The sequence below is a fragment of the Arvicola amphibius genome, chromosome 7, assembly GCF_903992535.2.
Source record: "Arvicola amphibius chromosome 7, mArvAmp1.2, whole genome shotgun sequence".
In the NCBI taxonomy this organism is placed as follows: domain Eukaryota; kingdom Metazoa; phylum Chordata; class Mammalia; order Rodentia; family Cricetidae; genus Arvicola; species Arvicola amphibius.
Genome location: NC_052053.1, coordinates 69,446,362 through 69,467,294, shown reverse-complemented (window position 1 = coordinate 69,467,294; position 20,933 = coordinate 69,446,362). Strand labels below are relative to the sequence as shown.

Sequence of the window (20,933 nt, the reverse complement as noted above, 5' to 3'; positions counted from 1 at the left end):
ATCCCCTGGTGGTCCTAGGATGCCTAACTTTGGGAGACAGACAGCAGAGACAGCAGCAGGGTAGAGAGACGGAGGGCTCTTCACAGCCTTTAGACCACATATCAGTGTGAGGCCCCCCACATGGGGAGCATTGCTCGGAAATCCTGGAGGCCCTCACAGCAATGGAGAAAGGTCAGGGCTTGCTTATCCAGCCTAGACCCAACTGGGCCCTCTGCTAACCTTGGCAATCACAGTAGCTGCTTTGGCAGCTTCTGGGCAAGAAGCTTGGTGAATTATTATTATTATTATTATTATTATTAATTAGAATTATGGTTCCATCTCCTTAGAAATCACACCAAGTCATACATTGACCTCAGGGCCTGGATGGGGCCTCAAAGGAGTCCCAGGTATTTTCTTCACAGAGCATTGTCCAGCCCAGCAGGACAAGTACAGGCACAGACAGGGCCAAGCTCTAGCTTCCACATAGAGGCCACTCTCAGTCCTGTGCCCAGGGTGCATTGCTGCTTCACTGCTTCCTGGCTCATGGAATGCAAAGGGGAAGTTGGCAAGGGTAAAGAGATGGGTAAGGGCTGCAGGACACAGTGAAACAGGAGGCTAAGCCAGTCAGAGGGAACTCCTTTTTTTGTTTTGTTTTTTCGAGACAGGGTTTCCCTGTAGTTTCTAGAGCCTGTCCTGAAACTAGCTCTTGTAGACCAGGCTGGCCTAGAGTGCTGGGATTAAAGGCGTGCGCCACCACCGCCCGGCAGAGGGAACTCCTTTTTGTTTGTTTTTATGTTTTGTTTTGTTTCTTTTTAGAGACAGGTTTTCTCTGTAGCTTTGGAGTCTGTCCTTGACCTAGCTCTTGTAGACCAGGCTGGCCTTGAACTCACAGAGATCTGCCTGCCTCTGCCTCCCAAGTGCTGGGATTAAAGGCGTGCACCACCTTGAAAAATCCAGGCTGAAGCTAGGCTTGACGATTGCTAGCTCTGAGAAGGTGAACTGGAGAGGGACACGGGATGCAACAGTGGACAACTGGGACCAAGGGAAAACCCCTGTTGAAGTCATCTAGAGACATAGTCATGCCGCTGAGAGGCTGGGGAAGAGGAACCTCCGAGGAGAAGTGGAAAGTCTAACTCTCCAGAGGAGCAATTAGGGTGTGGATTCGGCTGTGCACCATCAGGGAGTGAAGTAGCCCACTAGAACAAGGACTGTGGAGCCAAGGGCTGGGATATCTCAGCTAACAGCTGTGCCTTCCCAGCCTGCGAGACCAAGAAAGCCTCATTACCTATCCTTCCAGGCTACCAGATCAAGGCCAGCCAGGGCAGAGACCTGGAGAGGTCTAATGTCAGGAACCTGGTTCCTTCACACAGGCTGGCCTAGTCTGGCCCCAGAGGAGTCCCACTAGCCAGCAGGACTCTAGAAAGGGCATATTTGTGGAGCCGTGCTACCCCCACTTTACCAGGCTACAGTAGCCTGGCTGCTGGAGAGTGCACCCCAGAGTTGGTCACTGCTACTGGTTCTGAGTAACTCAAGTCTCATGCCCTCCAGTTCCACTAGCTGAGGACCGCAGGAAAGCTCTTTACTCCCCACCCCAGAGCTCCTCCCCTCTCCACTTCATGCTCCACTCTGGGGAAGAACCTTTCCATGGGGGCTCTGATTCAGCTCTGCTGAGACAAAACACTCCTACAGCTTCCTCTTTCCTCCTGGTCTCCAGCAGCTCCTCCCCCAGGCCACGCGTGAGCCAAGTTCATCCAGCTCTCAAGATGCCCGGGACAGCAGGGCCTGGCCTAGGGCCACTTTTGCGGAATGCTCCAGACTACCCTTGCTCCTTATACTTGGCCTGGCTATGGCCAAAGTGTCTGGGTGCCCCACCGCTGCCCTCCGTCTCCACTTTCTAGGATTCATCCTGGGATCCAGGCAGGGTGTTTCGGAGCTGTTTGCAATGACTAAATATTCTGGTGGGTTCTAATAAGAAGCCCTGGTGTTACACAGTTGTCAAAGTGCACTTTAGGGGAAGGCGTATCCAGCGGGCAGAAGCTCCATGCTCTGGGCAACCCTAAAAGGCGGCACACAGACAAACCGCTGGCGAGGAGAGGACTTTTATTTTGCACAGTGCTCGGATCTCTTAGGCAACGCGCAATTATGCACAGAAGACCACGGGCGTGGAGACGCCAGCCAGGAAGCATCCTCTGGGAGCGCGCAAAGGACAGAGCAGAGTCTCCCAGCAATCTCTGCGTTGTTGTTGACGTCATCAAAGAAGCGCCGGAAGTGTGGCTGCCGCTGCGGAGCCACGTGTGGAGCAGAAAGCCGGTGTAAACTGGGTGAGTTTCGGAGCTGGCACACGCGGCTAGGGTGGGAGCGGCGTTCCGGGCTTGCCTGCAGGTCCCGTACAAAGAAACGTCCGGGCCGTCGGGAGCCCGCTCGGGGTACTCCGGGGAAGGGGTTCCGCGTAATCCTGGCTTGGAGGTGACTTCGCTCTCCCGCTTTGCACGCCTCTCGGAGGCCACCGTCTTCACAGCTGAGGAATAAGGACTTTGTTCTGGTCCTTCTGGTGTGGGAATCCTTGGGCCTCTACTATTGTGCGCTGTCTCTTGTGTTCTTCCAGACCTAGAAGGGCTGCACTTGTCTGGCTAGGGTGCAGCTCTGTTGGGTTGCCCCATACTGCTCAGAACCCGGGCCCCACAGACCTCTACCCACACAGATCCTCATCCTGCCTCCTGGTCCTCTGACTTCACGCCTCACGCCCCACGCCCACACACCGCTTCCCCAGGTCTCTGACAGTTCGCAGATGTTAACACAATGAGCTTCGTGGCGTACGAGGAACTGATCAAGGAAGGCGACACAGCCATCCTGTCACTGGGCCATGGCTCGATGATGGCAGTGCGTGTGCAGCGTGGGGCACAGACCCAGACCCGGCATGGCGTCCTGCGCCACTCAGTGGACCTCATCGGCCGCCCATTTGGCTCCAAGGTGATCTGCAGCAAAGGCGGCTGGGTGTATGTGCTTCACCCCACTCCTGAGCTCTGGACAGTGAACCTGCCCCACCGCACACAGATCCTCTACTCCACCGACATTGCCTTACTCACTATGATGCTGGAGCTGCGACCCGGTTCTGTGGTCTGTGAATCAGGTGAGCTCCTCTGGTGTCTTCAGAGCTCAGCACCTACATAAGGTGGGATTCAGACCCACAGTTAAGATAGTTTGCAGTAGCCAGGTGGTGGTGGCACACGTCTTTAATCCCAGCACTAGGGAGGCAGAGGCAGGCGGATCTCTGTGAGTTCGAGGCCAGCTTGGTCTACAAAGCAAGTTCCAGGACAGCCAGGGCTGTTACACAGAGAAATCCTGTCTTGGGGAAAAAAAAATAGTGTACAGCCAAGCCCTCTTGCAGATGTATGCTGAATCACTTGGTTTCTATTCTAGCAACTCCACTTGGTGGGGAGGGTGTGACTGCAGGAAGTGAAATGACCTCTGATGGGGACTGACCTGGGTTGGAGGAGGAAGAAGAGGAGGCAGCGGTGCCCTCTGAGGGTCCTGGCTTGCTTTGATATGTCAGCAGGCTTGTTTGGTGCTGGCCAAGGTGCTGACTGCTCATCTCTCTGCCGGCCTTCCTGGAAGGAGGCTGATTATCCCAAGAGCTCATTGTAGTGAAAATTCAGCCCCACACACACTCGCGGTCAGCCCCTCACCTAGTTCAGTAAAGATTATCAACACTGCCACTGAGACAAGGACAGGGTGGGGGGGTAGAAGTGCATGAGAGCCAGCTGTCTCTCGTACACACCCTAGGTGCTGTGGCCACTGCATGCAGCAATCTATCATGTATCTCCCACAGGGATGAGTCCTGGACCAGATGTGACTAGATCCTTGGTGGTGTGTTTGTGGTGGGCTAAGAACCGGGTTCGGGGTCACTATGGTTCCCGTTCTCCCTATCCTGGCATTCTCTCCCTGCAGAGGGAGACAGTGGACAGCAGAGTTGAGAGCCAGCCCTAACAACTCTCTGCATGGCCTGTGGTGGGCACTAGCCTCTCTCTGGCCCGCACCCCTTTTCAGTCAGCACACTCCAGTGCTCCCATGTGGTACCAAGTTCCTGCCCTCAAAAAGACAAAATAGGCAGTGAGCCTGGTGACCATTCAGTGCTACTGATTGTGAGAGGCTTATAATCGGGAATGCTTGGTGAGGATGGCTTAGTGGGATTCCCCAAACTCAGAAAGTCGGGGATCTGAAAAGGTGACCTTTGAGCTAAAAATGATGAAGTGCGACCAAAAGCCAAAGAAAACAAATGCCCTGAGGTGGGGTGCAGTGCCAGCGCGCACACCCCAGGTGGGGTGCAGTGCTGGTGTGCATTGGCAAGAAGGCCACTGGCTGGGGCATGAAGTAAGGGCAGAGGAACAGAAGATGAGGTTGGGAAGCAAGAGGGGGCCCTTCAGAGGGCTGTTAGGAGTCTGGAGCCGCCCTTTAATGGGAAGGTAAGCCCGGCCACTGTGCAGAGCGTAGATCTGATTGACAGTGGTAAAAAGAACAGAGGCTCCAGGTGGTGTTGGTGCATGCCTTTAAGCCCCGCTCTTTTTTTTGTTTGTTTGTTTGTTTTTGTTTTCAAGACAGGGTTTCTCTGTAGCTTTGGAGCCTGTCCTGGAACTAGCTCTTGTAGACCAGGCTGGCCTCGAACTCACAGAGATCCGCCTGCCTCTGCCTCCCAAGTGCTGGGATTAAAGGCGTGCGCCACCACCACCCGGCTAAGCCCAGCTCTTGAGAGGTAGAAGCAGGTGGATCTCGTGAGTTTGAGGCCAGCCTGGTCTATAAAGGGAGTTCCAGAGCACATATTACGCAGAGAAACCCTGTCTTTAAAAAAAAAAAAAGGAAGAACAGAGGCAGGACCAGTGTCTGCAGATAGCAAAGGGGAAGGACCTGGTGGGTGAAGCCCAGAGGTGGGAGAGGAATCACTGGTGATTGGAGGTGGGATGGCAGAGTGGGTCTTAAACAGTCTGGCCCCTGCGGTGGGTGTCACTTCCTGGGTCTTGGAGAGATCAGACTTGGATGGGGTCTAACTTTGAGCTTAGGGTTTTTTGTTTTTGTTTTGTTTTGTTTTATGGTTTTTTGAGACAGGGTTTCTCTGTGTAGCCTTGACTGTCCTGGAACTAGCTCTTGTAGACCAGGCAGGCAGTTCCTCTGCCTCCCGAGTGCTGGGATTAAAGGTGTGTGCCATGCTGCCCGGCTTAGGTTTGGGGTTTTGTAAGAGCGCTGCTACAGCGGGGTCAAGAGGGTGGGTACACTGCTAGAAATGGTCATCAAGCAGGAAGGGCAGTTACAGGGTGAGCAGAGGCACAGGCTAGCCCAGGTCCTGGAGTATATGAAGTCAGGTGAAGAGCCTTGCTTCTAAGGAAGAGTGGAGGCTTTTGGACAGACTGGTGACGTTATGGGAAGGGTGGAGCGGGTTGACTTTAGGTCACGTGAGCTCAAACAAGAGCAGGTAGAATTGCCCCTGTGCAGTGGGGGTGGATTTAGCAGGGTTGGAGGTGTGGGGAGGATGAGCCAACCACTGACCTGAGTGAGTCAAGGAGCTCATGGGAGGAGGTAGAAAACATGAGGGACAGCTGTCAGTGAGGCTCATGGACTAGCCACAGTTTAGAAGAGGCTAGGTCAGGATGGGACAGGCCAGCACTAGCCCTGCCCAGAGTCCATGCTTCAGACTTAAGTTCTGTATATGCACTGGGTAGGGATGCCCGTGTCCTCTCCTGTGCCCATTCTACACAGCCCAGTATCCTAAACCCAGGGCCGAGGCTGCCAAGAGCAGACAGCTCATGATTTGATACCCCCCTCTGACCCTGGGGTCAGTTGTCCTCTTAGGCCTGTTTGACCTTCTTCCTCCCAGACAGGGAGCTCTTGTGGGTGGGTATAGTCCTCAGATGACCCTTCAATCCTCTTGTCTTGTCCTGCCAGGCACAGGCAGTGGTTCTGTCTCCCATGCCATCATCCGCAGCATCGCCCCCACTGGCCACCTACACACAGTGGAGTTCCACCAGCAGCGGGCCGACAAGGCCCGGGAGGAGTTCCAGGAGCATCGCGTGAGCCAGTGGGTGACTGTGCACACCCAGGATGTGTGCCGCAGTGGCTTTGGTGTCATCCATGTGGCTGATGCTGTCTTCTTGGATATCCCATCACCCTGGGAAGCTGTGGGCCATGCCTGGGATGCCCTCAAGGTTGAAGGTGTGTTGGTGGTGTTGATAAGGGTGCTGGTGGGGGGCTGAGCTTCTGGATCATCTAGAACCCAGGGAGTTCCAGGTTCCTGTAGGCCACACAGTAGCAATGGCCAGACCAGGGCTCCTTTTGGCCCAAAGTGAGGACTGACTTGGGCTGGCTAGAGACAAGGGTTAGGGAAAGATGGGTCCCATTCTTCAGCCTAGGTAGGAACTCACTGAGTCCCAGGCCCTGGCAACTCCAGTGCAGGCAGGATCTACAAGACAGGACTCCAGGCCTGGATCCAATATGGAGGTCATAGGCAGTCCCCTGCCCCCAGCCATCTCCTGCAGACTCCCCCACACCCATGCTGCAGTGCCGGGCAGCTGGACCCTTTTAGGGAAGATGCTGTGGAGGCGGAGCAAAGGGGAGGCCTGGAGAAGGTCGGCCCTGGGCCAGAGAGACTGCTGGTGAGTCCCAGGGATTTGCCTTTTCTGGAGAAGAAGCAGGCTTGGCAGCCAGGGCTGCTTGCCTCCAGGCTCCATGCAGAGGGTGGGGGAGCCTCTGAGACAGGCACTGCCCAGATCCCTGTGTCTACTGAGGAGGCCTGGAGCTGGGAGGGGAAGCCTGGAGGTCCACACCTGAAGGGCCCTGATGCAGGGCCCAAACCAGGCAGGTGAGCCTCCACAGAGTAGGCCAGAGGCACCTGTGCCTGTGTCCTGGGTCTTGTCCCATGTCCCCTTCTTCTGGGCTCTTTCCCAGATTTGCATACCTTTTCTGTGTTCCTGGTGTTGATAGCACTGCCTGTCTCTGGTGGCTTCTGCTCTCTGTGCTGACATCAGGCACAGTAGGGGACTACTTCATACCTGCCAGGTGTCCTGTGTCAGGGAGCACTGTGGGTACCAGGCCCAGGGACATCTGTACACACTCCTTCCCTGCCCTGACTTGCTCATGATCCCCTGCCAAGATACGGATAGGGTGTCTCAGTCTCTGGGCAGGCTGAGTGAAGCCTGTGGGCTGCCCCAGTGGGAGGCAGCAGGGAGGAGCTCAGACTGTGCTCTCTTTAGGCTCCTCCTGTTCCCAAGAGCCACCGACAGCCTCTAATTTCCTGTGACAGCAGCTGCCCACACACCGCCCTATGCTACCCTATTGTTAGAGCTATTCTTGGGCCTGACTCTGACAACCCTGACCCCCAGCCCTCCACTGCCTCCTACAAGGCAGGCTAGCGATGCCTACTGGCATCCAGGGAAACCCAGACATCTTGGGCTTAGTCCTGGCTGCCGAGCTGGGCTCCTGCAGGGAGGAGGGCCACATGGGCCAGCAGATAGGGCACAGCTCTGCAGCTTCCTCAGGCCCCTGCATGGTTCCTGGGTCTGAGGGCTTACAGTCTGCAGGCAGTCTTGAGCCAGCCTTAGGTCCAGCCTTAGGTCCAGGATGGGTTGTGGACACCACTGGCGCTGCCCTCTGATCCTGTGTCTTGCTCCTGCAGGTGGGCGCTTCTGCTCCTTCTCTCCGTGCATCGAGCAGGTGCAGCGCACGTGCCAGGCCCTGGCAGCCCGAGGCTTTGCTGAGCTCAGCACCCTGGAGGTGCTGCCGCAGGTCTACAGTGTGCGCACCATCAGTCTGCCCTTGCCTGACCTGGGAGCCAGCAACTCGGAGGTCAGCGTGGGCCCCGACGCCAGCCCCTTCCGTAGTGGCACACCCATGAAGGAGACTGTGGGCCACACTGGCTACCTGACTTTCGCCACCAAGACTCCAGGCTAGCAGGCCTGGGCAGGAATACCACGAGCAAGCAAGGAGGCCAGAGGCTGCCTTATATGGTCAGCCACTGCCTGTGAGGCTTGTGTTTAGAAATAGTTGGCAGGGTTGGGGGCAGGGGCCTCCTGGGTAGTTGAGGGGGATGAGTAGGCTGGCCCTGTTCTGAGAGGGAAGCCTCCACCCCATCACTGCTCCCCCCAGGCTCTGTCCTGGTTGCTCTTTGTTGTCGACATGAAGTCCCCTCTGCCAGAGGCTCTCCTGGTTGCTGAAACCAGATGGTACAAGCTGAGGGCAGAGGAAGCCCTGGGCACTGCTTGAAGCCTGAACTGACCTACAGAGACAGTAAACTGTCCCTTCCCTGGTAAAGGCTCCAAAAGCTGTGGTTGAGCTAACCCAGAAAGCCTAGCCCTGCCCTTATCTCCTCTGTATCCCTGGGGCTGGAGCCAGGCTGGCCTGGGGATCCAAGGAGGTGACCCCATAGTCTTGAGTGCTGCATGGGCCATGTGTGAGCACACTTGTGCCCAGGACCCCTGATGTGCTGTTCTCTGAGACTAGGCTCGTCCTGTGCAAAGGAAGTCCAGTAGGCGGGTCCTCGCCTCCAGTGATCTCTCAAGCCCATGTTGGAGCTAGGGTCAGAGAGGGGCCATGAAAGAGGTGGCGCATGGCCTAGGAGCTCTGGCTATGGCCCTGATGCACATGTCGTCACCTTGGGTCTGGTGTGGGGCTGCCCTGCATCTGCCGCTGATGCATGGAACCAGCCATTGGGAGAATTGTTTGTGTCCTGTTGGTCCCTGAGTGTACCTAGTGGAGCAATAAATGTTCTGTCTTACCCCCTACCGCGTTGACTGTTTTTCCGCCTGCTGAAGGGGCTGTCCTTTGGCTGGTACCCAGGCCCACCGCCCCACACTTGGCATCTGACCTCTGTCCTTCCTCTCTATTCTGAGGGGTGCTGTCCAAGCTCTAGGCCATCAGCCCAGGGCTCCTCACAAAGGCACGAGTGTGGCCACCTCCTGGCCCTGGAGGTGGAGTACTGGACCTCTGTGGCTCGGCACCAGGCTTCCCTCTGCAGCTCTTGTTCCACGTCCCTTCCCTAACTCAATGTTCCTGGTGCTGACTTTCTAGGCTGCCCATTCCCTGTACAGCATCAATTGTGGATGGAAATTCCACGGCTCGGGAGGCATATGTACCCTCAGGGCTGTTCAGGGTCCCTTGGACCACTAGCCTTGCTCCAAGGGGCTTATCCCTCCCTCCAAGGCCTGGGGAGGCTTTAACGTAATGCCTGGCCTGGAGGATGTGAAAGAGGTCCCTGGGCCATGTCATTTCAGAGCCAGGAGTTCCTAAAAGCTTGTAAGCTGTGCACCCTTGGCAGCCACTCACCCTGCCTGGCCCCGCGTTCTCTGATCGGTTATGGAACACGTAGGCCAGTAGCCAGCAAGGCCCAGGATATCTTCCCTATGGAGCTCACAAGGCTAGATGTCATATGGAAGTTACCAAGGCCTGGGTGAGGAACTGTTACCAAGGCTGGAAAAACCCAATCTACCTACTGTCCCGTGGGCTAACCAAATTCTGCTTTTATATTTTGTGGGCCTTTGGAGCCCAGCTCAGACTGGAGTTCCACTCGGTACAGAACTTAGCTCTGAGCTTCGTACCTCTCAGGCTCTGCTCAGATCTTCCTCGTTTGTTTGTTGGATGGAGCAGGGTTTCTCATTGTAACCCTAATTGGCCTGGGACTTGCTCTGTAGAGCAGAGTGACCTTGAGATCAGAGACCTGCCTGTCTCTGCCTCCTGAGTGCTGGAATTAAAGGCGTGCATCACCTGTTCAGCAAATCATCCCTTATTTATTAATTTATTTATTTATATGTGAGGTTGTCAGATCTTGGAATTATAATCAGCTGTTAGTTGTCATGTGGTTGCTGGGAATTGAACCCGGGTCCTCTGGAAGAGCACTGCTCTTAACCACTGAGCCATCTCAAATCATCCCTTCTTGACTGCTTTCCCAGACCTACTCACTCTCAGCCAGGAGATTCAGCTCAGCCATCCTCTGCCTTACACCCTATGCTGGTTTGCTAAGGGTTGTCTAGCATGGGAATCCTCAAGACAAAGGTCCCCAGGTCCTACAGACTGAGTCGGACTCCCATGGCTGGGTGAATCCTGTTAGCCGATCCTGGGTGGTCACCTGACACAGGCAAGACCATGGACACTTCATCCAGCCTGACTCCTGTCTCTGGCCCTCAGTCTCCCTTAGACCTTTTCCTGGGTCGCAGCCTCCTGCACTCTGATTAGGGCAGCGGCGCAGTTCCTTGGCAGGAGCCTGACTTAGAGCGCCGACCCTGAGGGCCCTGGATGCCTCCCATGGTGCAGATCCTGTTCACTTGCTGGATGCTCCTGGCCAGGACAGTCAGCTTCTCCTAAGGGGTATGCCTCCTTTTTGGCCACCTGTAAGCTGTGCCCGGGCCTCAAGATGTGCTGCCCTCTGAGGGGTTTCCAGCAAGGGCTCTGGCATCTAGTGTTGGGTCTCCGGATGAGGAGTAGGTGGTACAAGGATTCAGGGGACACCTCTGCCTCTTACATTGTCTCAGTCTCCTGGAGCCTGCCCTTGCTGTGCCCTCTCCCCTCCTGACCTCTGTACTGTCGTCTCTTCCTGCCTCAGCCTGGTCTGTGTCCTGGGAACAGGCAGATTGCCCGGGCACCCCAGCACCAAGGAGAAGTTCTCCCTGCCCGCCACTGCAAATGCTGCACTGGCGGGGAAACAAGACTACCCAGCTTGTACATCAGAGGCCAAAGCAGATGGTGGTGAACACTTGTGGAATTCAGGCCAGCCTAGGCTGCTCTTGCTTGGTCAACTGAATAAGAGACTCCTTGAGGAGAGGCCTGCATCAGGCCTGAGCTCCTGAGGCCACAGGGGCATTTGGGAGAGGTCAGTGCCCATGCCCCCAGCTCTGTAGCCACAGTGGTGAGGAGTTTTACTTCACAGCTGGCCATGCTTGAACCAGGCACACAGTGTAGGAGACGAGAGCAGCAGAGGAAAGCAGGGCTCAACTCTGCTGTATGGGTCCCAAGGAAGGGACCACAGGTTTATCGAGTTGACCTGGCAGCCCTTAGGCATGCAGGATGGGGGTGTGCTCAGTCTCTGGATATGCCCCTCAGGTTGGTGGTGAGTCACCTCCCTGTGGGGATGAGACAGTGACAGCCTCGTGGCTTATTGAGAGTGTGTCATGTCAATGGTTGGAACAGTCAGTCAGCTTGCAAAATGCTATTGTGATTATGCTGCCTGCTCCCAGAAGCCCTCCTTGTGGGGTGGGGGGCTGGCAAGATGGCTCAGCAGGTAAAACCAGGCTCCTGCTACCAAACTTGATAAGCATACTTCAGTCTCTGGACCCACATGGTGCACGGAGAGAACCATCTGACTTCCACATGTGCCCTATGGGACATACAAGCATCCCTGTCCCCCTCCCCTGCAAAAATAAAGAGGCAATAAAAAATGTGTGTGTGCTTGTAGGCATGTGAAAGCCAGAGAACAGCCACAGGTATCTTTGGGAATGCACCTGCCTCCTTTCCGTGTGTCCTCTCTAGCAGTGGGATTATAAATTTGTCACCACTCCTGTCCGTTTCCCATTGCTTCTGAGCATGCAGCTTGAGACCTGCTGTAGCAATGGGGCTGTCCCTAGCTCAGCCCTCTCTTGTCTGTGTCAGAATCTAAGGCCAGAATTTGGTTCATCTCTGGTCCATCCGAGATGTGTCTTTGTGCTCCAGGCAGCAGGCGCTTTGCCATGGCCTTTGCGTTTCTGGGGCCCCTGAGTCATGAGGACCATGGCAGAGAAAGTCTGGGCGTTGGTGTGCTTTCTTGTGTGTTGAAGCTGACTAGCTCTGCCTGGGCGTGAGCAGACAGACTCTCTCTCTCTCTCTCTCTCTCTCTCTCTCTCTCTGTTTTGCTTTCTGAGACAGGGTTTCTCTGTATAACAGTCCTGGCTGTCCTGGAATTTGCTCTGTAGACCAGGAATTTATTGAGATCCGCCTGCCTCTGCCTCCCAAGTGCTGGGATTAAAGACATGAGCCACCACCCAGCAGCTCCCTCTCTCTTGACCTCTACAGGTTCCCAGGTGGCGTACTCGCTATGGACTTGCAGGGTAACATGTAACCCCGAAGGAGTGACAACAGCAGACAAACCTGCTCTTGAGACTTGGGGTAGAGCAGAGCGGATGTCAGCTTGCTGCTGCTGGCTGCCTCTCCTGCTGGGACTTATGCCAGCATCACGAGGTACAGCAAGTCCCAGCCCAGCCGCACTGGGACCATCAAAGCCTTTGGTCTCATTGTGTCCAGAGATACTTCACTAGTCACTGGTTGAAGCATAGCTTATGCCTAGCCTAGAGAAGAGAGGGAGAGAGGGAGGGAGGAAGGGAGAGGGAGGGAGGGAGGGAGAGGGAGGGAGGGAGGAGATTCCTGGGGGAACAGCAGGTCACTGATTTAGGGAGATAAAGGAACAAACCCTTTCTACCCTTTCCCAGCTCTGGGATGTAGCTGCAGAAGCCAGTAGGCCGTGCCCAGGCTGCAAAGCCTGTGGGCTCTGCATAGGGGTCACCAGCAAGTAGGGCCATGTCCACTAAGAGGAGCCTGGCCAGCCTGCTTTGAGTCTGTTGCCAGGACGAGGGCGTTTCAAAGTCAGGCTGCCTCCAAGGCGGGATCTTTAGCGGGAGGGAATAACTTGGCTCCCACCAGGCTGAGAATAGCTCAGAATTGGGTCACGCTCACCGAGCACTCCGGTCACAGCCTCCAGCCTTTGACAATAATCAGCTTTTTCCCCCGACATCTGTCCCTTCAAAGAGGGGGAGGCAGTCATGGGCATGTTTTTAGAAGAATGTGAGAGGAAGCTGTTTTTAATGGACAGCCCCCACCACCATCACCACACACACACACACACACACACACACACACACACACACACACACCCAGGCTGGCAGCTTAAGCCCTCCTGCCCGTCCTGTTCCTCTCTCCATCCCCAGGACCCCTTAAACTCCTGCTCAAACTGAAGCAACCTTGGTGCTCCTTGCAGATGAAGATGGGGTTATCTGGGAGGCCGGAGCCCAGACCCGCCCCTGCCTCTCTTTTTTGTCCTGAGTGATGGATGGATGGATGGATGGATGGATGGATGGATGGATGAATGGATGGATGGTCCATACTATTTCCCTTGTCTGTGGATGAAGGCAAAGTGGTTCTGGGGCTGCCTTCCCTTAAGGACTCTGGGAGCTTAAGTTTCTCAGCTCCCAGTGACCTTCCCTGAGGCAACCCCCTCATACCAATTTGCCCAACATGAAACTCAGAAATTCTTTACCCAGATTTACCCAATCACGTTTCCACAAAACTCCAGTAGGTTTGCCTTGGTTGCACTGGGCCCTGACCTTCCACAGCCTCATTGTCCTTGCCTACACATCCAGCTCTGCCTGCCTCTGCCGATGTGCCACGTCCAGCAAACAGAAGGTGTCAGACCGGGTGGGGAGTTTCCAGGATCTTGCCTGTGATGAGCCTGAGCAACACAGCTGGAGCCTTATGTTCTGAACCTCTTGGGTCAGTAGTCCCAGGGACAAAGATGACCTAAGACCTAGAGCAGTGTCCTTCACTATTTTAGCTGGTCTTCTGAGGGAAGAGGTCAGTATCTGATTGAGCTCAGAACCTCTCCAGGCTCTGGCAATGCCAAGATATAGCCTGCTCTGTAGGCCTTCCTGCCAGATCCTCCCAGGCCTGGGCTTCCAATGGCTTAGCTGACCCAGGCTTTGCTACAGAGGAGCAGCTTCAGGCTTCCTCCCTGGGTACGGCAGGATGTGTGTGTGGACTGCTTGGACCCAGTCAGGTTGCATTGTGTGGTTGTGTGAGCGTGTATGGAGGTTAAAGGATGGGCTGTGGGGAGGTTGGTTCTCTCCTTCCACCATGTGGATCTTAGAGACTAAATGCAGGTTGTCAGGCATGGCTGCAGGTGTCTTTACCTGCTGAGCTATCTCATCGGTTCAGTAAACACTAGTTTGAGAAATCTTGATTCCCTCTTTGGTTCAGCTACTTGGAAACTCAAATCCCATTGCTGTCTTGGAACCCATGCCCGTATTTCCACTCCGGCATGCTACCAGCAAGTTGTACATTCAAGCCCATCCTTGTAAAAATGCTGCCCCAGACAGCTGTGTTCCTTCTGCTCTGCAGAAGTGTTTGGTTCTTTAGTCTTCCCAGACCACAGGGTGGGTCTTCTCATGCCAGGCAACAGGATGAAGTGTAGCATACTCACATGGCTTGCGTGAAGTGTCCATCAAGTTGAGATTCTCACGTGTGTTCCACTCTCAACACCCTTCGGCAGTCCCAACAACCCTTCTACCAGCTCTGCTGGCCATCAGCAGGCTCAAGTCCAAGAGCCTCTGCTGGAAGGGCCTGGAATCCCTCAAACTGGCTTTCTTGGTCTTTATTTCTGTAAACTGTAACCACTGTTATTGTCTTACGGGGTCGTGTCCTACGTGAGAGACCCTTTGCTCCTTCTGAGGCTGTGCTGTCGGTCACAGGTCCTCGGTTGTTCAGTCTGGGGACGTGTGCCTTGGAGTCCCCCAAACACTTCTTGGGTTTTCTACTCCCAGGGGCTCCATCTTGCAAAGGCACTGGGGCTCCTGGAGAGAACCTGGTCTACTGAGCGAATTCCAGGACAGCCAGGGCTACACAGAGAAACCCTGCCAAAAAAAGAAAAAGAAAACGCTCTGCAGGCTTGTTTACAGCCCGATCTCACAGAGGCTTTTTCTCAATTGAGAAAGCCTGTCTCGGAAAACCAAAGAAAGAGGGGCGGAGAATCTGGATCTAATGTTTCCCAGATCCCCAGGGCTTGCATAGTGTGTTTCTCCACACTGGGTTTCCAAGTGCTTTCTTTCATAAGACAACTACGAGGAAACTTGAGATGGATTGAGGGTTTTTTTTTTTATTTTTTTTGTTTTGTTTTGTTTTGGAGACAGTGTTTCTCTGTGTAGCCCTGGCTGTCCCAGAACTAGTTCTGTAGACCAGGCTGGCCTCAAACTCACAGAGATCCACCTGCCTCTGCCTCCCAAATACCGGGATTAAAAGCATGTGCCACCACCACCCAGCGCATGGATTGATTTTTGACCGTATAGCGTAATAACTTTTTCAGGGTACTTGTGGTGTTTGTGGGAGGATATGGTGGCTGACCATTACCTCGGAATAACCTGAGTGGAGGGTTACATGGGGGCCTGTAGAGACACAGCGAGTCAGGCCCTCGAGCTGCTGCTGGGCAGGGCGAGCTCCTTATGCTCGTCTCGCGGCTGTGGCTCTTCTGTGGTAAAATGCTCCCAGCAGTCCCTGCTCCAAACCTCACTTTCATTAGAAATCCGTCAAGTTGGTGAACGCTGGGACCACAGCAAGGCATAGGGTGGCCCTGTCCCTCCTGCATGCATCCTCTTCTCCAGTGTGTCTGTCCTGTAACCCACAGTCCTCCCCCTCTGCCTCTGAGTGCTGGGATTACAGGTATGAACTGTAATTCAGACCCTGCCTAAAACCCACTTTCCTGCGGTCTAATTTGCGGGCTGTGGAACTCGCCCATCTGTCCTGCTCCGAGCAATCTGACTAGCCTGTGTTCCTACAGGACGAACTTGCAGCTGGCAGTCTCTCCAAATCCCACTTTAAGGTACCCATGCAGCCACTTCCTGTCAAATGCCCAGCGTGAGGATCTCCACTGGGTCACAGGGAAGCAGGAATGTGATGAGATCTCCGAAGACTGTGTGCAGCTGCCACAGAAAACAGTACTGGGAAGGAGCCAGCCCCTGGTGGTCAGCAGTGGCCTGGCTGCTTACTCTGTCACAAAGAGCACTGAGCTTACAGATCACTGGCCACTCTGAGCTACTGGGCATGTGTGGGGTAAATAAGCACCGCCCCCTCCCCATCTGGCTTTCTTGGACGCTTTGGCCTGCTGAGGTCCTGGCCTTGCTGAGGAATGCAGGCTCCCATTGTGGGTGGTAGGGCTAGCTGTGGGGTGGAGACAGTGGAGGCGACAGAGCTCGTTGCTAAGTTACAGGAGCAATGGACATTCAGGGCATCCAGCAATGAGGAAGGGGACAGTTGGGGAGGAAGATGGGGCACTAGTGTCCCCTTGTCCCTATCTCTCTGGCTCTGCTGTGGCTCTTCAGGAGATCCAGGCAACTGGCTGTGAGCCCTTCAATGCTAAATGTGGCCTTCTCTGTAAGAGCCTGTAAGGGCCATAGGCCAGCCTGCCGTCCCCACTAGCCCTCCTCCCGCCTTTGTCTCTAGCTCTCAGGTCCTAAGTGTGCACACCTGGCACCCACTCGGCAGCACTGGGCATAAAGGAGTCAGGGAGCCCAGGATTCGAGTTGCAGGTGGACCCAGGCCTCCACTCAGGCCCTCCACAGGAGACCCCTGTGTGTGACTATCCTTAGAATCAAGCAAGTGCCATTTTTTTTTTTTTTTTTGGTTTTTCGAGACAGGGTTTCCCTGTAGTTTCTAGAGCCTGTCCTGGAGCTAGCTCTTGTAGACCAGGCTGGCCTCGAACTCAGAGATCCGCCTGCCTCTGCCTCCCGAGTGCTGGGATTAAAGGCGTGCGCCACCACCGCCCGGCCAGCAAGTGCCATTTTTGGGAGCTCAGCTACACCCGGCAACCTGCAAAATGATTTTCCCAGCTGGACTTGTTGACTCCTGGAAGGATGGAGAGAGATAAGCCCCTTATCTGAGCATCCGTCTGCTCTTACTGGAGCAGTAAGCAACATTGCCTTAATCGGCCTCAGGAATGGCTACAGTCTGTAGGCCAGGGGAGACAGGGAGGGCTGGCTCACCCCTGCTGCCATTTCTGTGTGAGTGACCTTCATCTGTGCTCTGTAAGGAAGCCCCATAATCATGGGGTCCCTCCCTCTCTCCCTCCCTCAGAGCCACCAGGTACCCTCCTCTGAGATGTCAGCTCTCAAAAAGTCCCCACCTTCCCCCACACCTCTGTCCCCTACAGAGGTGCTGAATCTCAGCTGACATACAGGTTCCTAGGGAAATATGGCCACTTCCACACCCAGAGCTGGGCGTGTAGTAGGCACCCAGAGGATGGACAGAGGTGCCTAGCAGGCACTATTCATCAGGGTATGTTCTGGGGACACCTCTTCCCCGGTGTATTAGAACAGCTAGTGCCACCTGCTTGTCCCCATTGTTGGCCTCCCTGAGCTGGCCCCTAATCCCAGGATCCTCAGTGCAGCCCTGCAGAGGGTTTTGCCTGTGATCACTGCAGGAGAAGCAGTGATGCCCAAGAGGGCAGTTCCTGGGGTCCTGGCTCCATGCTGGGGCTATGGCCTTCGGGCAAATAGCTTACTCTCAGCCTTAGTCTGCCAGACCCATGTGGACTGAGGTACGCTCAGAGGCTCCCCACTTGGGCTCCCGGAGCTCCTTGAGAGAAAAGTCACAGGCTGCCCCCTACCACCAAGGAGACATGCACGCACGCAAGCATGCACGCACGCACGCACACACGCACGCACACACCAGTGCCCCAGACCAGGGAGCTCTGGGTTCTGCACTTTCTGGGTCATTCCCCAAGAGCCGACCTCTGGCCTCTGGCGGGGTGACAAGCTGCTCCCCCAGCTCATCTCTTAACCTCAGGCTATCCCCTTAATCGCTTCTGGAGTTTGCCTGCTTGTCCTGAGGACCTGGACAGACAGCTACGCAAGTCCCTTGACCAGGCCTCTGGCCTAGCATGGCCTCTGGGTGGAGCCTACCCCAGCAGGTGCTGTTACTTGATCAGGAGCAGGTGGAGGGGGGAGATGGGGTTGTGCCCCTTCCCCCACTTGGTGAACTTTCCAGAGAGGAAGCCTGGGCCCCTCCAAGGCTGAGCTGGGGCCTTGCAGGGTCTCTCCTAGACCAGGAGCTGAAGACAAAGCGGCAGCTGCCAGCGGGGTGGGGTGGGGGCCTGCAGCCTTTGTGCTTGTGGGGCCCCTCCTGGTGACCTCACCATCTACCAGAGAAGGGCCCTTTCTTCCCAAAGGCAGCCCTTGGGAATCTGCCTGGGGACAAAGCTGCTGCCAAGTGGGGACCAGTGAGTGGCTGGCCCTCCTCATGGCATAAATTAAGGGGGGGGCAGAGGAAGGCAGTTGCAGCTGGTGCCTATGAAGGGTGCACATCCCCCCACTCACACAGTGCAGAGGCTACTACCTACCCGGCCTCATTCATCTATGTGCCCTGTTCATAGACGGCTCCTGGGCCCTGGCCCAAGCAGAAGGGTGTACAATGATGGCGGATGGGGGTCTCCCAGATTTGGGCAGAACTGGGACTTGTGGGTCACGAAGCCTTCCAGGCTCGGCAGATTGGGAAGGTCCTGTCACACGGTCCTAAGTCATAGCAACTTGGGCCACACGGGCCTCCAGGGGCTACAGGAGGTCAGGAAAATGATTGCTTATCTGTGTATAGTGTCCAATGACACCCCGTCCTTGCCACGAGGCCAAGGGTTTCCTGTCTCCAGGGAGGTCACAAAGCCCCACAGCACTCTGTTGGAGACCCCACAGTGTGGGGATGACACGGAGCACTCGCCAGTCACCTGCTGAGCTGGATCTGGGGTCTGACCACACTGAGTTAGAGGATGGAGTGGGTAGCAAGGATGTGAAGGTCCCTGCCCAGTGGGACGTTCCCAGCTTGATGATATCCTGACTGGGGAGGCTAACAGACGCTCGGGTGCTGCATTCACCCAGAACCACCAGAAAAAATTCTAGGGATGGATTTATAAAGACCTTTCAAAAACATCATGCCTCATGTCACACGGGGCAGGGGCACTCATGGGTGCTGGGCCTCCCCACATACCCACTCCTCATCCCATTTATGGATAAAGAAAGGGAATCAGTCTCCACCTAGCTAGGCCAAGGCTTCCAGGGCACTGGGCCCACAAAGGTCAGGGGCACAACGTCCCCAGGGGCCCCAAAGGCCTTCTGCAAATGCCCCCGCCCTCCAGCAGATCGAGTAGTGGGGGTGGGGTGTAAGTAGGCCAGCATTTTGTGCTGCGTTGCTATGGTGCCATCGCTGCCTGTGCAAGCTTCCTTCTGGGCCTGTTCCCAGGACAGCTCGAGCTAGTCCCAGCTACAGCCCTCCCCAGCCGATGCCCAGCCACAGCCTGGTCTCAGTCGGGGGCTGCTCCCAGGCGCCAAGCCCTAATCATCAGTCTTCCTCGTTCCTGTCTTTGACACATACACATGCAAGCACACACATGTACGACACACACAGAAGCAGAACCACATATCCACAGTGCACATATCACAAGGGCACACAAGCACACCCACAATACATGTTTGCACTTATATTACCGTTTGCACTCTGCCAACACACACATGCACACGTACATATGAGCACATTACACATAGCCACACACAGGTTGCTCAGTGAAGCTAGGGAAGTACCAGGTCCCAGGGGCTTAGGTCCCTTAGATGGCCCTGCAGATTGGAACACCAGCCTCCAGAGATCTAGGACATGCAGGGCTGCTGAGACCAGACGGGGGCTCAGGGCCTTGTCCAGGGTTCATGTTAACTTCAGAGGCTGAGACTCAGAAGCTATGGCTGGGGGGAGAGGGAGAGAATGACCCAGGATTCAATAGGACCAACCCTCTCCCCCTCCTGCACCTCCCTCCCACCACCACATTTACACCCCCCCACACACACACACAGCACAAGCCCCTGACCCTCCAGCTCTATCTTCTGCTCATTGTCTTTCCTGCCCATGATCCTCAACATGGAGCAGACTCCCTGGTGGACCAGGGCAAGTTCCCAGCCAAAGGACAGAGTGGGACTCCCAGCTTCAGTAGAGGCTGTCAGATCCCACAGGCCAGGGGACCAATGCTGAGGGACATTGTTTTCTTGCAGGGATTGGCATTTGGTTTGGGTCATAAATAAGTACAAACTACCTAAAAAGGAGCAGAGTAGAGGTGAGGGACTAGCCTGCGAAATGTATGTGTGTGTGGGGGGGGGGCATGCAGCACAGGTCTGTCCTTTCATCCCCACACCCAGAGGTCATGCCCAGGCTTTGAGTCCCACCACCCTGATGACATTGGGACCACATGGGAGCTGGGCCAGGGCTGGAGACCATCCCCCCGCAATCAGCAGTCTTAGAGTGAGGTACAAGCTGCCAGATATGCAGGGCTCCACACCAACCTGCATTGTTCATGGTAGGCAGTCATGAGAAGTCCAGCTGGAGCACCGTGTACCACTGGGTATGGGGCTGCTGCCCAGGTGGTATCACAGCCACCTTGTGTACCACCAGCTTGGACAGGTGCACACAGCAGGGGAGGCCCAGCCTGACAGCTGCACCAACAGGCTGGGCCTTGCCCATTTTTGGTGGCATGTGCTCAGATTAAAAAAAAAAAGCAAGCAAGCAAGAAAGAAAAACTGGCTTTGAGCGCCTCCTGGTGGTCACATATGAAAGAACAAAGTAGGGCTGAGGCATTTTGAAGAAGCAGGTTTTGAGGGCATTCCAAGGTCAAGGGCTCTAAGCTCTATGCAGATGAACTGCTTGCTCAAAAGGCTGGATATGGGTTGGGGCAGGAAGTGGTCAGGACTGGAGTCCCCTCCGCACAGCCTGGCAAGGCTGGGCTGACTCTGCAGGTCCCTAGAAATGGGGGTTTAGAAGACAGGGCTGGAACCAGGGAGGAGCCCAGGCTTCAGTCCCTCCCTTTAAAGAGCTGGGCCACTTCAGGTCACCTAGAAGCACTGCTTGGGGCACCCTCTTGGTGACTGGGTGAATGGCCACAAGAAAGTCACCTGACCAACAGGAAAAGAATTCTGTAATATTGCCTCAGGAAGTGGATGCTGGAGGACTGCAGAGCCTGCAGAGCAAGAATGGCCAGGCTGTGCAACTCAGCAAGACTCTGTCTCAGAGAAGATAAAGGTTGCTGATACGGCTCAGTGGTAGAGCGCCGGCCTAGCAGAGGCAAAAAGCACGAGGTATGAGGAAAGAATGTGAGATGGATATACAAAGGCTAGGTGGGCTCCCATGGGCGCCCAGTCACAGTGCTGCTCCTGGCAACCCTA

At 55.3% G+C, this 20,933-nt stretch overlaps 1 protein-coding gene across 3 annotated transcripts; it reads left to right on the top strand.

Annotated features, from left to right (window-relative positions):
• The first annotated feature begins 2,203 nt into the window (after nt 1-2,203).
• On the top strand, nt 2,204-8,738 carry Trmt61a (tRNA methyltransferase 61A). 3 transcript variants are annotated; one of them, XM_038336944.2, is made up of 4 exons: nt 2,204-2,300; nt 2,750-3,109; nt 5,914-6,180; nt 7,640-8,738. In XM_038336944.2, the coding sequence occupies exons 2-4, from the start codon at nt 2,779-2,781 to the stop codon at nt 7,912-7,914; spliced, it is 873 nt and encodes a 290-aa protein (XP_038192872.1). In that variant the 5' UTR covers nt 2,204-2,300; nt 2,750-2,778; the 3' UTR covers nt 7,915-8,738. The 3 variants fall into 3 exon arrangements, with proteins under 3 accessions (XP_038192872.1, XP_038192874.1, XP_038192873.1); XM_038336946.2 differs by having other exon boundaries at nt 2,250-2,300; nt 2,585-3,109; XM_038336945.2 differs by lacking the exon at nt 2,204-2,300 and having other exon boundaries at nt 2,307-3,109.
• Nucleotides 8,739-20,933: the final 12,195 nt, after the last annotated feature.